At 44.1% G+C, this 18,010-nt stretch overlaps 1 protein-coding gene across 1 annotated transcript in view; it reads left to right on the top strand.

Annotated features, from left to right (window-relative positions):
- Positions 1-5,996: 5,996 nt before the first annotated feature.
- Positions 5,997-18,010, top strand: part of ARG2 (arginase 2) — a 41,128-nt gene continuing 29,114 nt past the window's right edge. The window contains exons 1-2 of the mRNA XM_003924454.4: positions 5,997-6,209; positions 7,060-7,132. Of these exons, the coding sequence (XP_003924503.1) occupies positions 6,099-6,209; positions 7,060-7,132 (184 nt within the window). The 5' untranslated portion in view covers positions 5,997-6,098. The remainder of the gene's footprint in view (positions 6,210-7,059; positions 7,133-18,010) is intronic.

Raw genomic sequence — 18,010 nt, 5'->3', positions numbered from 1 at the left:
ATCAACATGGTGAAACCCCGTCTCTACTAAAAATATAAAAAATTAGCTGGGCATGGTGGCACGTGTCTGTAATTCCAGCTACTCAGGAGGCTGAGGCAGGAGAATTGCCTGAACCCAGGAGGTGGAGGTTGCAGTGAGCCGAGACCACGCCGTTGCACTCCAGCCTGTGTAACAAGCAAAACTCCGTCTCAAAAAAAAAAAAAAAAAAAGGGAGTTGTTGAGGCTGAAAAAAGCAAGAAAAGAGAAGAGGTTGAGGAAGACGAAGAAGATGGTAAAGATGAGTAAGTTCTAGTACAGTTTTTTTTTTTTTTTTTCTTGTCATTAAAGCATTTAACCCCCCTGTACACAACTCACCCCTTTTTTCTTTTCTTCCTTTTTTTTTTTTTTTTTTTTTTTGAGATGGAGTCTTGCTCTGTTACCAGGCTGAATTGCATGGCACAATCTTAGCTCACTGCAACCTCCACCTCCTGGGTTCAAGTGATGCTCCTGCTTTAGCCTCCTGAGTAACTGGGACTACAGGTGCATGCCATCACACCCAGCTAATTTTTGTATTTTTAGTGGAGATGGTGTTTCACCATGTTGGCCAGGATGGTCTGACTCTCATGATCCGCCCACCTCAGCCTCCCAGAGTGCTGGGATTGCAGTCGTGAGCCCCTGCACCTGGCCACAACTCGCTCCTTTTAAAGACAAAAAATTGAAATGTAAGGCAGTATAAGATTTGTTTTTAAACTGCACAGTGTCTTTTTTTTTTTTTTGTCTAATTAACACACTACCAAATGTGTCTTTAGATAGCCCTATCCTGTTGATATTTTTAGTAGCCCCCATGCTGTACCTTGTTTGGTATAATATGGGGGTTGTAAATTGGCATGGAAATTAAAAGTGGGTTTTCATTGGTGCACAGGACAAATTAATTATATATGAGATGGTAGCTTTTCATCTTCAGTTGTCTATGATGCAGCTTATATGAAATAACTGTTGTTCTGTTAACTGAATACCACTCTGTATTGCAAAAAAAAAGAAGTTGCAGCTGTTGACATTCTGAATGCTTCTAAGTAAATACAATTTTTTATTACTATTTTTTTATTTTTATTTATTTTTTTATTTTTTTAAGAGACGGGGTCTCGCCGTTGCCCAGGCTGGAGTGCAGTGGCTATTCACAGGCACGATCCCACTGCTGATCGGCACGGGAGTTTTGACCTGCTCCGTTTCTGACCTGGGCCGGTTCACCCCTCCTTAGGCAACCTGGTGGTCCCCCGCTCCCGGAAGGTCACCATATTGATGCCAAACTTAGTGTGGACACCCAATCGGCATAGCGCACTACAGCCCAGAACTCCTGGGCTCAAGGATCCTCCCACCTCAGCCTCCAGAGTAGCTGGGACTACAGGCAAGCGCCACTGCGCCTGGCTTTTTATTGCTATTGTTGTCCTTTAAAAAAATGAATTACAGGGGCCGGGCGCGGTGGCTCAAGCCTGTAATCCCAGCACTTTGGGAGGCCGAGGCGGGTGGATCACGAGGTCGAGAGATGGAGACCAACCTGGTCAACATGGTGAAACCCCCGTCTCTACTAAAAATACAAAAAATTAGCTGGGCATGGTGGCGCGTGCCTATAGTCCCAGCTACTCAGGAGGCTGAGGCAGGAGAATTGCCTGAACCCAGGAGGCGGAGGTTGCGGTGAGCCGAGATCGCGCCATTGCACTCCAGCCTGGGTAGCAAGAGCGAAACTCCGTCTCAAAAAAGAAAAAAAAAAAAAAAAATGAATTATAGCTAGCCAGGCATGGTGGCCCACCCCTGTAATCTCAGCACTTTGGGAGGCTGAGGAGGGCGGATCACGAGGTCAGGAGTTCGAGACCAGCCTGACCAACACGGTGACACCCTGTCTCTATTAAAAATGCAAAAATTAGCCAGGCATGGTGGTGTGTCCCTGTAATCCCAGCCACTCAGGAGGCTGAGGCAGGAGAATCACCTGAACCCACAAGACAAAGGTTGCAGTGAGCCAAGATCACCCCACTGTACTCCAGCCTGGGCAACAGAGTGAGACTCTGTCTCAAAAAGAAAAAAAAAAAATTATAAACTATTTCAGACATGGAATAAATAATAATTTAAAATTTAAAGGATAATAGGATTACAGGTTGAGTATTCCTTATCTGAAATGCTTGGGATCAGGAGTGTTTCAGATTTTGAATATTTTTTGAATATTTACATATACATAATGAGATATCTTGGTACTGGGATGCAACCCTAAATGAGATATCTTGGGAATGGGATGAAACTTATCTATGTTCATATATACCTTATACACATATCCTGGAGATGATTTTATAAAGTATTTTAAATCATTTTATTCATGAAACAAAAAGTTTTGACTGAATTCTTTTATTTCAATTTTTGTTTTTATTTTTTATTTGTATTTTTTCTTGAGACAGAGTCTTGCTCCATTACTCAGGCTGGAGTGCAGTGGCTCAGTCTTGGCTCATTGCAACCTCTGTCTCTTAGGTTCAAGTGATTCTCTTGCCTCAGACTCTTGAGTGGCTGAGATTATAGATGCCTGCCGCCACCACACTCGGCTAAATTTTGTATTTTTAGTGGAGATGGGATTTCGCCATGTTGGCCAAGCTGGTCTCAATCTCCTGACCTCAAATGATCCACCCACCTTGGCCTCCCAAAGTGCTGGGATTACAGGGGAGAGCCACAGACCTGACCTTTTTAATTTAATTTTTATTTTTATTTTTTTTCTTGAGACAGAGTCTCACTCTGTCTCCCAGGCTGGAGTGCAGTGGAATGATCTCGGCTCACTGCAACCTCCGCTCCCTGGTTCAAGCAATTCCCCTGCCTCAGCCTCCTGAGTAGCTGAGATTACAGGCACACACCACCACACCTGGCTAATTTTTTTGTTTTTTTAGTAGATGGGGTTTCACCATGTTGGCCAGACTGGTCTCAAACTCCTGACCTCAGTCAATCCACCTGCCTTGGCTACCCCAAAGTGCTGGGATTACAGATGTGAGCCACTGAGCCCAGCCCTATTTTAATTTTTTTAAGAGACAGGGTCTGCCCTGTCACCCAGGCTGCAGTGCAATGGTGCAATCATGACTCATAAGCATGAGCCACTGCACCCAGCTTTTTTTTTTTTTTAAAAAACTAGTCAAGTGCAGTAGTAGAACAAGGTGTTCCATTTGTAACTGACTGTGAACAATCTATTAAGGTAACTCACTACCTTCGGACCAACCTGACTGCATTTTGACTGGGACTGGTTACATGAGGTCTGGTGTGGAATTTTCCACTTTCATCATCATGTAGGTGCTCAAAATTTAGATTTAGATTTTAGATATTTGGATCAAGAGTGCTTAACTTATATAACAATCTCCTGTTCACTCTCCCAGTGCATAATAAAGTGGAACTAGTAATTTCTCTCTGACTAAACTATAGGTAGTGGAAAACCATTGAAATTGACATGAACGAATTATCAAGATAATTTCAATTAACTGAAGTATGACAGTATCTGTGACTGTGAATCCTTGACCACGCCTCCACCCATTCCTGGAGGGCTTATTAAAACATAGGTTACTGTTGCCCTACCAAGAGTCACTGATCCTGTAAATTTGGGGGTGGGGCCCAAGAACTTGCACTTCTAACAAGTATCTGATGACCCACAGTAGGTGCTCAAGAAGCAAGAAGTTTCTTGCTGCTTTTTATTTTTTGTGACAGGGTCTCACTGTCACCTGGACTGAAGTGCAGTGGTGTGATCATGGCTCACTAAGGCCTCAACTTCCTGTGCTCAAGAGATTCTCCCATCTTAGCCTCTGTAGTAGCTGGGGTCATAGGCACATGCCACCATATCCAGCTACTTATTTATTTATTTATTTATTTATGGTAGAGTCAGCATCTCACTATGCTGCCCAGGCTAGTCTCAAACTCCTGGGCTCAGGAGATCTTCTGGCCTTGGCCTCCCAAAGTGTTGGAATTACAGGGGTGAATCACCATGTGCAGCCAGTTTCTTCTCGAAGATGTATCCAGGTGATGCTGATGCTGCTGGTCTGGGACCACATTTTCAGAACCACTGCCTTACAGTGGTTATTTTGCTAATGCCTCAAAGACATCATTGTTAAACCAGCAGGGGGAGACAGTATACAACAGAGCCTCTAAAAATAAAATGCCTTAGAGTACTAAAGCTCCTAGGAGTTACGGTGTTGCCATGGATACCACTGAACTATTTTGGAGAGCATCGTGTAAGTTGACATCAGGTGAAATAAATTTCAGGTGCTTATGTAAAAAATTATTTTGGTAGAAATAATGTCTAGGGCTGGGCGCGGTGGCTCCAGCCTGTAATCCCAGCACTTTGGGAGGCCGAGACGGGTGGATCACAAGGTCAAGAGATCGAGACCATCCTGGTCAACATGGTGAAACCCCGTCTCTACTAAAAATACCAAAAATTAGCTGGGCATGGTGGCGCATGGCTGTAATCCCAGCTACTCAGGAGGCTGAGGCAGAATTGCCTGAACCCAGGAGGCGGAGGTTTCGGTGAGCCGAGATCGCGCCATTGCACTCCAGCCTGGGTAACAAGAGTGAAACTCCGCCTCAAAAAAAAAAAAAAAAAAAAAAAAAAAAAAAAAAAGAAATAATGCCTAGATTATTTCTTGCCATAGTGTCTTGGTTAAGAACTTGGAATGTGGCTGGGCGCGGTGGCTCACGCCTGCAATCCCAGCACTTTGGAAGGCCGAGGTGGGCAGATCAACACGGTCAAGAGATTAAGACCATCCTGACCAACATGGTGAAATCCCGTCTCTATTAAAAAAACAAAAAAACAGCCGGGCGCGGTGGCTCAAGCCTGTAATTCCAGCACTTTGGGAGGCTGAGGCGGGTGGATCACGAGGTCGAGAGATCGAGACCATCCTGGTCAACATGGTGAAACCCCGTCTCTACTAAAAATACAAAAAATTAGCTGGGCATGGTGGCGTGTGCCTGTAATCCCAGCTACTCAGGAGGCTAAGGCAGGAGAATTGCCTGAACCCAGGAGGCGGAGGTTGCGGTGAGCCGAGATCGCGCCATTGCTCTCCAGCCTGGGTAACAATCGCGAAACTCCGTCTCAAAACAAAACAAAACAAAAAACAAAAACAAACTTGAAATGTGGAGTCAGCTCTGCCACTTACAAGCTATGTGGGTCTGGGAAATTTACTTAGTCTTTGATCTTCTTTGATTTAAAAAATATCCTGTGGTATAGAATTGAAGGGAACGCTGGGTATTATTAAATTATTATGTTATTAAAATTCTAAGCAGTTACTTAGTACTTTAAGTTCTTTAGCCTACTCCAAATTTAGAAATAGTCTAAATACGTTGCTATATTTGCTTTTTAATAACCAGCGCTCTCTTTATTCAGGTAAATAATTAAAAACATCTAGAAGTTAATTAATTGCTTTGTAAATCCTAACCTCTTTCATTCAAAATACCTAAGGTAGACCGGTCTTTATAAAAGTGCCGGGCTAAGAAAACTCTGTATTATATCTCCGAATCCAAATTTTATTGATGCCCAAAGTCTAAGAGTGTTTCCTGGACTTTGAGCTTTGAGATTGAACGAAGCAGATGGATGCTGGCTCTTACTAGGCAGGGCACTTATGTGGGGTCTGGCCAGACCAGGCCCGACCCAGCCAGCCCATCGGTAGAGTCAGCATCTGCTGGGCATGAAGATTCGTGTCGGCTCCTGCATTCCACCAAGTTCAGGAACCTGGCAGGGGCCTACGGCCTTCCTCAAAGGGACATACCTGTCGATCACCCCGCTCTTACAGGCCAGAGCCGGATATTGGCCTCCTGGCATCAGCGGCAGGGGCGTGTCCCTGGCCAGAGAGCCCAGGCTAGCGTGGGGTGACGTCATCGAAGGCGTGTCCCAGCCCTGCAGAGCGGTGGGCGGGGCCTGCGGGAAGGTGTGTCGGGGGCTGGTTGGAGACGCTGGCGGCGGGGCCGGGGCGGGGCCAAGGTGGCGGTGACGTCACGGGGCGGGGCGGAGGCCGGCGCGGGTAGGTAAGCGCAGCAGCTGGCGGTGGCGCTCATTCCCGGCTTCCAGCCACGCTGAGCGTCCTCTTCCTGGGAGATTCTCAGTGCTGCGGATCATGTCCCTAAGGGGAAGTCTCTCGCGTCTCCTCCAGACGCGAGTGCATTCCATCCTGAAGAAATCCGTCCACTCAGTGGCTGTCATAGGAGCCCCGTTCTCACAAGGGCAGGTGAGAACTGGCACCTGGCACCGCCGGGCAGGAGCCTCCGCCCCCCAGAACCTGGAGACAGCGGCGGTGGGGTGCGGGGGACTGGGAGGCGAGGAGAGAGGATGGGGAAAAACGGCGAGGGGAAGAGCTGGCGGGTTCCTGCGATTGGGCACCGTGGGAGCACGTGGGACTTTCCCCGAGAGAGGATGGAGAGCGAGGGTTGGAGGGCACCCTGTATGAGATGAGGGCGAGTTTCTGCGGCCTCCCCACAAAGAGCGAGAAAACGGTGGATGCAGCTTGGGGTGATGGAGGGGAGAGGAGGAGGAAGAGGATTCCTTGGAGGGGCTGGAGGGGGCGAAACTGGCCAGAATCCCCGGTGGAGAATTGACGGATGAGGTTAAAGGGAGCAACCGAGGATTTAAGTCTTATGGATCCAATCGCTCAGAATGAGCGTTAACTGGGAGGGAAATTGGAGCTGGCCTCTCCTGCGCGGGAGGCCGGTAGGGGCTGTTTTGTTCTTTTCAATGAAGGAAACCTGCAGTCGGGAGCGCTCAGTCATCGAGAAGCCGGGTCTCCGGCCCTAGCCAGCCCCAAACACGCCTAGCTCCCGGATCCTGACCTGGCTCCGCCTCTCCCGTCTTGGCGTGGGCAGCTGATGTGGTTCCAACAAAGGGGTTGGTTCCCCCTCCTTCCCTGCAAGTGTTTGAGGAAATGACCAGACCTTAGAGGTGAAAGGACAGTCATAGGTGGAAGGGCTAAGGCTGTCACGGGTTTTCAGAGGAAACTGCTGGGAACTAAGTGTACCAAAAAAAAAAAAATTTTTTTTTCAGTCATCTTCTCTACCTCTAACTGTAATTTGTGTGATTGACAGAAAAGAAAAGGAGTGGAGCATGGTCCCGCTGCCATAAGAGAAGCTGGCTTGATGAAAAGGCTCTCCAGTTTGGGTAAGTGGTTGGAGTTTTAGATATTCGTGCAAGTCTGGTAATAGATAACTTCAGGTCTTATCTCTGACATCTAGAGACTACACAGCTATGTATTTAGGAACAGTTCCACATTATGCACCCTCTTTTCAATCTGCAGCTTAAGATCTATCAAGGAGTCATCAGGGAAAGTTTTTTTTTTGTTGTTTTTTGTTTTTGAGACGGAGTTTCGCCCTTGTTACTCAGGCTGGAATGCAAAGGTGTGATCTCGGCTCACCGCAACCTCCGCCTCCTGGATTCAGGCAATTCTCCTGCCTCAGCCTTCCGAGTAGCTGGGACTACAGGCATGCGCCACCATGCCCAGCTAATTTTGTGTATTTTTAGTAGAGACGGTGTTTCACCATGTTGACCAGGATGGTCTCGATCTCTTGACCTCGTGATCCACCCACCTCGGCCTCCCAAAGTGCTGGGATTACAGGTGTGAGCCACTGCGCCCGGCCTCAGGGAAAGTTTTGTTACAATAAAGAGTAAGTGTGTTGGAAGGCAAGGAGGTAGCTTGAGGCAAGGTCTAAACAGCTGCCAGTGAATGCAAGTGATGTTAAGAACAGTAGCTCCAGCTTCAACTGCACAGTCAACATTTCCTCTTAGAATTACATTTTCCTGACTCAATCTTGAGATGCTGATGATTCATCAGTCTCGTCAGTTTCCTGTCTTCAAATCATTTCCTCTCTAGGGTTAATAGCTTTATTACTGGAAGCAGTAATATAGGTCTTATAGACTTATAGATCTTATAGAATATCTGTGTTTTGCGTGGGGTTTGTCTGTTTTCTTGAGACGGACTCTCATTCTGTCACCCAGACTGGAGTGCAGTGGTGTGATCTTGGCTTACTGCAACCTTCACCTTCTGTGTTCAAGCTATTCTCCTCCCAAGTAGCTGGAATTACAGGCTCATACCAGCACACCTGGCTAATTGTATTTTTAGTAGACATGGGGTTTCACCATGTTGGCCAGGTTGGTCTTGAACTCCTGACCTCAGGTGACCTGCCCGCCTCAGGCTCCCAAAATGCTGGGATAATAGGTGTGAGCCACCGTGCCCAGCCATAAATGCTGTTTCTATAGTATTGGAGAACCCTTCTCTTAGTAACAGCACCAAATTGGAATACCTTTATGAGCTGGGCACGGTGGCTCATTCCTGTAATCTCAGCACTTTGGGAGGCCGAGGCAGGTGGATCACCTGAGGTCAGGAGTTTGAGACCAGCCTGATCAATATCGTAAAATCTCTTCTCTACTAAAAATACAAAAATTAGGTATGGTGGCATTTTAGTAGAAAAGAAACTAGAAATTAGGCATGGTGGCACGCACCTCCAGCTACTCAGGAGCCTGAGACAGGAGAATTGCTTGAACCTGGAAGGCGAAGGTTGCAGTGAGCCGAGATCATGCCACTGCACTCCCACCGGGGTGACAGGGCGAGACTCCATCTCAAATACACACATACATACATACACACCTTTATGGGAGGAAGGTTCTTCCTTATATCCAATCTAAATGTTTCTAGCCATTGTTCAAGGCCATTTGCTCTGTTCATGTTTGGATCATTCACGTACCTTTTCTGGTGATATAAGTGCAAAATGTGAGGCAGCAGGGAGATTATGGAGATAGTAACACAGAATGGAAGTTAACTCCCCACTGTTGCTCTGAATTCTCTTCTGCTAGTCATAAGTCCATTGCAAGTGAAGTCATCTCCTTCCCAAAGCCAGAGAATAATGAAGTCACTGAAACTGCCTTGAGTTGAGGTGTCCTTCATGTACCTCTGCCTACATATGGATATGTTGACTTGGAGTCAATACTCAAACCTTGTTTCTTTATTAAATAATTGCAGTTTCTTCTTTACTAAGGCCTCTCTTAGTCATTTTAATAACTCTCCAAGTTCACTACTAAAGATTAGAGACAAACTGCTAAGATTTAGTTGTCTTTTAATGTGTCGCAAGTTACCTAATGGGAGGTGGTTTTTATTCCCACCTATAAATGAGCATACTGTCTCTTAAAATAGCTTGTACACACTGCCGTTTTAAAAGAATCATTTTACACTGAAGACGATGATCTCTGGTTATCACTATTTTTAAATCCTGGAGACATCTCTGTAGTCCAGGCGTCCCCAGACTTTTTACACAGGGGGCCAGTTCACTGTCCCTCAGACCGTTGGAGGACCGCCACATACTGTGCTCCTCTCACTGACCACAGTGAAAGAGGTGCCCCTTCCTGAAGTGCGGCAGGGTGCGGGATAAAGGCCTCAGGAGGCCGCATGCGGCCCGCGGGCGGTAGTTTGGGGACGCCTGCTGTAGTCCATCTGCATTTGGCCAAGCATTGCTCAAATTGCTCTACGGTGTGTAGATTCTGCCTTAAGAGGCTCCTGACAAGAAGCAGCTTCAGCCTCTTCTGGAGGAGACCTTTATGATAATCAGCTGAGGCTGCTGAATGAGGGGGAAGGGCAGATTTGTAGCAGTCTCTCTTACTCATGCTTTGTAGACCTCCTTTCCTGTCACAGCTCTTGGTATTTTTCCACTCCAACCCAGGTGGAGCCATTCTCTTGTAAATACTACTCCCTCTACTCCTTCCTCTTTAAACTCCCAGCCTAAAGTGATGAAGCTTCAGTTTATGTGACCTTCTCTTTTATTTTTTTCCTCGAATATCTTTAATTGTACAATTATATCCTTACCGTGTAGCTGATTGGTAGCTCAGTATCACCTGAAATAGAATCTCATCACCTATTAAATACATTGTGGCACTCAGCAGATTTCTAGCGTATGGTTTTGGCTAATCTGGATTATGTTGGAGAAAAGTACCAAGAGACATTTCAATTGCCCTATTCCTAAACAATACCAAAATACCTTAAGTCTTTTGAGCGCTTTCAAATAAGCAGCAGGGGTCAAATTTCAAGGGAGAGACCCATGAAAAGGTAACTTTCACAATCCCTTTGTTCCTTGCCTTTGCTCTGATGTCACAGGCTGCTGGTGACAGCAGACATACCATAACGTGAGTGAAACTTCCTGTTTTCTCTCGAATGAAGGTATTTGACTTAGTGTCTGGGCTTGTTTTATTTCCTTGGGCTTAATAAGGACACTCAGTAGTTCTCTCAAGTAACCTTTTATTTTTCTTTGAGAGAGGGTCTCACTTGATCACTCAGGTTACAGTGCAGTGATCAGGCTACAGTCACAGCCTACTGCAGTCTCAACCTCCTGGAGTCAAGCTATCTTCCCACCTCAGCAGGTAGCTGGGACTGGATATATATATATATTTATTTATTTATTTTCTTTTGTAGAGACAGGGTCTCACTATGTCTGGACACAAACTCCTGGATTCAAGCAATCCTCCCATCTTGGCCTCCCAAAGTGTTGGAATTAGAGGGATGAGCCACCATGCCTGGCCCACTTATTTTAGTGTATAAAGAGGGCCTAAAAGAAATGAAAAGGCATGCTCTGGCAAGGCTGAGGAGCAGCATATCCGCACATGATTTTGATTAGCTCTGATAGCCATGGTAATTTGTGAGCTCTGGCCAGCTGTTACCATGTGAGGTGTGAGCCTTGTATTCTTTTCTCCGGTTTTTCAAGAAAAAACAGAAATTTGCATTTTAATGGGAAATCTATATTGTTTTAAAATACTGTATAGTGACGCAATTGAAAATAGTGGTGTAACTGCCACAATTGTTACCATAACCAAAGATCTCCTGTTCTGTTATTTTACTTAAATCAACATGCTATTTTGTTTTCACTTACTTCTGACTTTAGCCTTGTGCTGAGCCATGTATCCATTCAGTGATGTTCATGTGCTAGTTATGTTTTTCTTCTCACACATGAAAATAAATGCCTAACTGTTAGAAGCTCAAAGGAAAAAAAAGAAAATAATGGTGTAGGGCTTCCAAAAAAGGAAAGAGAACTATAAGTAGTCTGTTCTTGCATTTCTGTAAAGACATACCTGAGAATGAGTAACTTATAAAGAAAAGAGATTTAATTCACTGATGGTTATGCAAGCTGCACAGGCTTCTGTTTCTGGGGAGGCCCTAGGAGAGTCACATTCACGGCGGAAGGTGAAGGGGAAGCAAGCATGTCTTATATGGTGGGAGCAGGAGGAAGAGTGAAGAGGGAGGTGCTACACACTTTTAACCAGATCTCATGAGAACTCTATGATGAGACAACACTAGGGAGATGGTGTTAAACCATTAGAAACCACCCCCATGATCCAATTACCTCCCACGAGGCCAGACCTACAACATTGGGAATTACAGTTCAACATGAGATTTGGGTGGGAACACAGAGCCAAACCATATCAAGAATGTTGGCAAAAATTATCAGAATCAGCTTTTTCAGAACTCTGGAAATTAACCAAAGGCTTGTACAATCTGGGGAGCATTTATTCAAGAACCATGTTGAATCTCAGTAAGAACATTAAGATTTGTGGCATTTCAACTTGCCCTGTTCTCATATTGCCTTTTCCCAGATCAGCCATAGCCTGGACAACCAGTAGCCTGCAATCACAGTAAAACCAGGAAGCTGGAAGTTACTGGAAAAGGGAGAACAGAGCTGATACTCCTCAGAGATCATCCCCAGAGAATTGTCATTTGGCTGGTCTGGTGGTCAAATTGCCCATTCACAAGGCTGTCTTTATTTGAACAACACAAGTCAGTAGAGAGAGAATAGTCTTCAGTAAATGGTGCTTGGGCAACTGCATATCCACATACCACCCCTCCAAAAAAAAAAAAAAAAAATCCCAACCTCACATCATATACAAAAATTAACTCAATGGACCAAAGTCCTAAATGTAATGCTGAAACCATACAACTGTTAGAGCGCATAGGACTGGATCTTCGTGACCTTGGGTTAAGTGTTGGTTTCTTAAATATCCCACCAAAATCACAAGTGATAAAAATAAATTCGACTTCATCTAAATTAAATACATCTGTGTTTCAGAGAGCACTATTGAGAAAGTGAAAAGACTTTCAATGTAATGGGAAAAAAAGGAGAGAAAAGGTAAAAAGACTGCCCATAGAATGGGCAAAATATTTGCAAATCATATGCATGGTGAGATTCTAGTGTCCAGAAAACATAAATAAAATATCAACTGTAGAGAGACAACCCAATTTAAAAATTAGCAATAGATTTAACTAGCCATTTCTCCAAAGAAGTTATACCAATGAGCAATAAACATATTAGTTCTTATGGAAATGCAAATTAAAAACTACAATGACCAGGCATGGTGGCTCATGCCTGTAATACCAGGACTTTGGGAGGCCGAGGCAGTCAGATTATTTGAGGTCAGGTGTTTGAGACCAGCCTGGTTAACATGGTGAAACTCTGTCTCTACTAAAAAATACAAAAATTAGCTGGGTGTAGTGGCACATGCCTGTAGTCCCACCTACATGGGAGGCTGAGGCAGGAGAATCTCTTGAACCTGGGAGGCAGAGGTTGCAGTGAATGGAGATTGTGCCACTGCTCCAGCCTGGGTGACAGAGTGAGACTCTGTCTCAGGAAAACACAGAACCAAAAACAACTACAATGAAATACCATTTCACACCCAGTAGTATGGCTATGATAAAAAAGGTAGACGACACCAAGTGTTGGTGAGGGTGTGAAAAGATTGGACCTCTCATACGCTACTTGTGTGAGTGTAAAACTGTGGAGCCACTTTGGAAAACAGTCTGGCAGATCCTCAGAGTTAAATGTATAGTTACTGTATGCTCAAGCAATTCTATTCCTATGTATATACCTAACAGAATTCAAAACACATGTTCACACAATTTTTTTTTTTGTTTTTTGAGACAGAGTTTTGCTCTTTCACCCAGGCTGGAGTGCAGTGGTGCAGTCTCGGCCTTAGCCTTCTGAGTAGCTGGGACCACAGGTGAGCACCACCACACCCAGCTAACTTTTGTATTTTTAATTTTGCGATGTTGACCAGGTTGGTGTCGAACTCCTAGACTCAAGTGATTCACCTGCCTTGGCCTCCCAAAGTGCTGGGATTATAGGCATAAGCCACTGTAACTGGCCATACCCAAACTTATATACAAATGTTCATAGCATTATTCATAATGCGGAAACTATCAACATGCTAGCAACTATCAACGTGATATCATATGCTATCAACATGTGGAAACTCAAATGTACATTAATTGAATAGGTGAAGAAAATCTGACATATCCATACAATGGAGTATTATTCAGCCATAAATGGAATGCTACAACACAGATGAACCTAGAAAACGTGCTAAGTGACGGAAGGCAGACACAGAAGGCCACATGTTATATGATTCCATTTATATGAACTGTCTAGAATAGGCAAAGCCATAGAAACAGAAAGGAGATTCATGGTTCCTGGGAGCTGGGAATGACTGCTAATGGGTATGGATTTCTTTTTTGAAGGAAACATTCTTTTTTATGGAACTGTTACGGAATTGGGTAGTGTCGATGGCTGCATAACTTCTTGAATATTTTTAAAACCACTGAATTATAAATTCTAAAAGGATGAATTTTATGGTATGTGAATTATATATATCTCAATAATAACAAAACTAGATATGCAATTGTGATCAGTAAGGACACACACACACACACACACACACACACATATATGAAACTTCTGAATTGCTAATATTGATCTATTTTGTGACTTGGGTAGTAACTAGGGTGTTTACAACTATCTATTATATTTATGTAAGTTTTATGTGTTTACATTTTATGAAATACATAATAAAGACACATCACACATCATGTCTGTTGATAGATATGGATCTTTTCAAGCTCTAGTTTTGGGCATTGAAAATGATGAAACTGGTGTCTCTAAGGTGTCTTTTGAATGGTTTTATATCTTTGGGACAAGAATTGGTTGCTAGGTTGACTCAACAGCAATCCTCTGCCATTCACACTCTTCTATTAAACACTTAGTAAGCAAGGCATAGTGGCTCATGCCTGTCGTCCCAGCGCTTAGGGAGGCCAAGGTGGGAAGATCACTTGAGACCAGGAGTTTAAGATCAGCCTGAACAACGTAGCAAGACCCCATCTCTACATTTTTTTAAGAGTGTATTTCCACAGCAAGAAAAAAATGAAAGTACAGCATCTGTCTCACTTCCCTCTAAAAAGTCTTTGCCTAGGGCCTAGGGTCTGCGTATGTGATTGGAAGCTAAATTATTGGAATGCGCTTGTTTGTTTAAGGTTAGTAAAGTTCTGGGTTCTTTGATTTCTAAAGTCATTCTGATATATATTTGGAAAAGTAAATGTCTAGTAAATTGGCTTTATATTTCCTATGGGGATCCAGCATAAAACCAAACCTGCTTTGGACTTGATCTGTGTCACAGTGCCCTTGGGGGATGGGTCACCTGTAACAGAGGAGCAGGAGCTGAGAAATGGCATCACTTTAGGGCCCTCTTTAATCCCACCTGAAATGTCACTAATAGTGACCTATTTCTTTGGGTTCATGCTTTTCATTTTTCAGGCCCCCTTTATATTGCAGATTCTTTTATTTTATACATGGGGTCTCACTATGTTGTCCATGCTGGGGTGTGAGGGCTATTCTCCGGCATAAACATAGTACACTACAGCCTCAAACTCCTGGACTCAAGCAAGCTTCCCACCTCAGCCTTCTGGGTAGCTGGGATTACAGATGTGCACCACTGTGCTCAGCTGCAGATTCCTTTTGGAAGGTGAATATGTTATCAATAATTTGCTAATGCCTTAGTAAAAACTTATATCAGTGGTGTACCTGCACATAGAAAAATCTATAGTAGACGCTATTGGGATTTGGCAAATTTCAATGTAGCCATGTACTTCCCATTTGTGACAGCAAATATTTTAACTTAATACCTCTTATTTAACTTATCAAAAGTTTTTTGATACTTAACATTTACCGTCTTCTAGACAGTGTGCTAGGTATTTGCTATTATCCCATTTTCATAATTTGTAAAAGGCAAATTTTGACCACCTGACCCATTAGGATGGCTACTATCAAAACAGAAAATAAGTATTGATGAAGATGTGGAGAAATCGGAACTTTTGTGGAGTATCGGTAGGAACATAAAACGGAGCTGCTATGGAAAACAGTATGCAACTCCTCTAAAAATTAAAAATAGAATTATTGTATGATTGAGCAATTCTACTTCTAGGTATGTACCCAAAAGGATTGAAAGCAGGATCTTTGAAGTAGTTGTGTACCGATGTTCATAGCAGTATTAACAATAGCCAAAAGGTGGAAGCAGCCCGAGTGTTCACTGACGGGTGAATGGAAAAACAAAATGTGGCATAATGGGCTATCATTCAGTCTTTAAAAAGCAGGTCTGGGTGGGTTGGCTCATGTCTGTAATCCCAGCACTTTGGGAGGCTGAAGTGGGAGAATTGCTTGAGTCCAGGAGTTTGAAACCAGCCTGAGCAACTTAGCGAGACCCCATCGCCACAAAAAGCAAAACATTAGCTAGGTGTGGCGGTGCATGTATGTAGTTCTAGCTACTCAGGAGGCTGAGGCAGGAGTATTGCTAGAGCCCAGTAGGTTGAGTCTGTAGAGAGCTATGATCATACCACTGCATTCTAGCCTGCCAGCATGGCCAACAGAATAAAGCCTCGTTTCTGTTTAAGAAACAAAACAAACCTGACAGATGCTGCAATGTTCACCCTTAAGGGTGAACCTTGAGGGCATTATGCTAAGTGAAATAAGCCAGTCACAGAAAGACAAATACGGCATGAATCCATTTATATGAAGTTTTTAAAGCAGTCCAATTTATAAAAACAAAGTGGAATGGTATTACTAGGACTTGGTGAGAGAAAGAAATGGGGACTTAAGTATTGCTTAATAGGTACAGAGTTTGTTTTCGCAAGATGAGTTCTGGAGATGGATGATGGTGATAACGGTTAGTTACACAATGATGTGAATGTACTTAATGCTACTGAATTTAAATTTTATGTATATTATCACTTTTTTTTTTTTTTTTTTTTGGAGCTGGAGTCTGGCTCTGTTGCCCAGGCTGGAATGCAGTGACATGATCTCGGCTCACTGCAACCTCCGCCTCTTCAGTTTAAGTGATTCTCCAGCCTCAACCTCCCAGGTAGCTGGGATTGCAGGTGTGCACCACCATGCCTAGCTAATTTTGTATTTTTAGTAGAGATGGGGTTTTATCATGTTGGCCAGGCTGGTTTCGAACTCCTGGCCTCAAGTGATCTGCCCGCCTCGGCCTCCCAAAATGCTGGGATTACAGGCGTGAGCCACTGCACCCAGCCTACTATCACAATTTAAGAGAAAACATTTAAATATAGAATGTATATTAAGAACAAGGGGGATTTCCCTTTCAAGCACTTCTCTCTCTCTCTCTCTCTCCCTCTCTCTCTCTCTCTCTCTCTCAGAGAATTAGAAAAAAAAAAAGAACAAGGAAGGTCACTTGAAGTTCTGGCTTCTTAGGACCACAATGCTGTATATCTGAAAACTCTTCAACCTGTTTTTCAGCACATTGTTTTGATCTGTAAATAAATGCTGAGAATTCTTTTTTTTTTGAGACGGGGTTTTGCTCTTGTTACCCAGGCTGGAGTGCAATGGCACGATCTCGGCTCACCGCAACCTCCGCCTCCTGGGTTCAAGCAATTCTCCTGCCTCAGCCTTTCTAGTAGCTGGGACTACAGGCGTGCGCCACCATGCCCAGCTAATTTTTGTATTTTTAGTAGAGACGGGGTTTCACCATGTTGACCAGGATGGTCTCCATCTCTTGACCTCGTGATCCACCCACCTCGGCCTCCCAAAGTGCTGGGATTACAGGCTTGAGCCACCGCACCCGGCCTGAGAATTCTTTTTTTTAAGAAAAGGGAAGCCGGCCGGGCGCGGTGGCTCAAGCCTGTAATCCCAGCACTTTGGGAGGCCGAGGCGGGTGGATCACGAAGTCAAGAGATCGAGACCATCCTGGTCAACATGGTGAAACCCCATCTCTACTAAAAATGCAAAAAAAATTAGCTGGGCGTGGTGGCGCGTGCCTGTAATCCCAGCTACTCAGGAGGCTGAGGCAGGAGAATCGCCTGAACCCAGGAGGCGGAGGCTGCGGTGAGCCGAGATCGCGCCATTGCACTCCAGCCTGGGTAACAAGAGCGAAACTCCGTCTCAAAAAAAAAAAAAAAGAAAAGAAAAGAAAAGGGAAGTATAGGGGCCAGGGGTGGTGGCTCATACCTGTAATCCCAGGACTTTGGGAGGCCAAGGCAGGTGGATCACCTGAGGTCAGGAGTGCCAAACCAGCCTGGCCAACATGGTAAAACCTTATCTCTGCTAAAAAATACAAAAATTAGCCAGGTGTGGTGGTGGGGAGGCACCTGTAATCCCAGCTACTCTGGAGGCTGAGGCAGGAGAATCGCTTGAACCGGGAGACGGAGGTTGCAGTGAGCAAGATTGCGTGGGCAACAGAACAAGACTCCCGTCTCAAAAAAAAAAAAAAAAAAAAAAAAAGTATGACCTGAGGAGGTGAGGAGGTTGAGAAACTTTCCCAAGGTCAGTAGTAGAGTTGAGAAGTAATTAAGAACCTCATTTCTTGCCATATGAAACCAGAATCTTAGATTGTCCAATCAAATTCTCAGCTTCCTCGGCTCTTACTGCAAAGGAATAAACTGTACTACGCAGCTTTCTTTTTAATAGAAATGTTATTTATCGTTTATAACGAATGCACTGCATAAGAACTTTGTAGCTTCATTATTGTGAAATGTATTCAAGGTCCTCCAGTGAAAGTGAAACATTCTCAAAGACTTGCGTTAATGAAAACTACACAGAAAACCTTTCGAAGGATATGTGTGGATCTGATAAATACTTGGCAAATGTTTGAGTTACACATTCTTTTTTTTAAATATATACAAAATTTCTGTCACTGAGTGCTTTTTATTACTTCTTTTTTTTAAGTCTT

The sequence above is a fragment of the Saimiri boliviensis genome, chromosome 2 (assembly GCF_048565385.1).
Source record: "Saimiri boliviensis isolate mSaiBol1 chromosome 2, mSaiBol1.pri, whole genome shotgun sequence".
Taxonomy (NCBI): Eukaryota; Metazoa; Chordata; class Mammalia; order Primates; family Cebidae; genus Saimiri; species Saimiri boliviensis.
The sequence above is the reverse complement of the archived record's forward strand: the minus strand, read 5'-3'. Positions and strand labels throughout refer to the sequence as shown.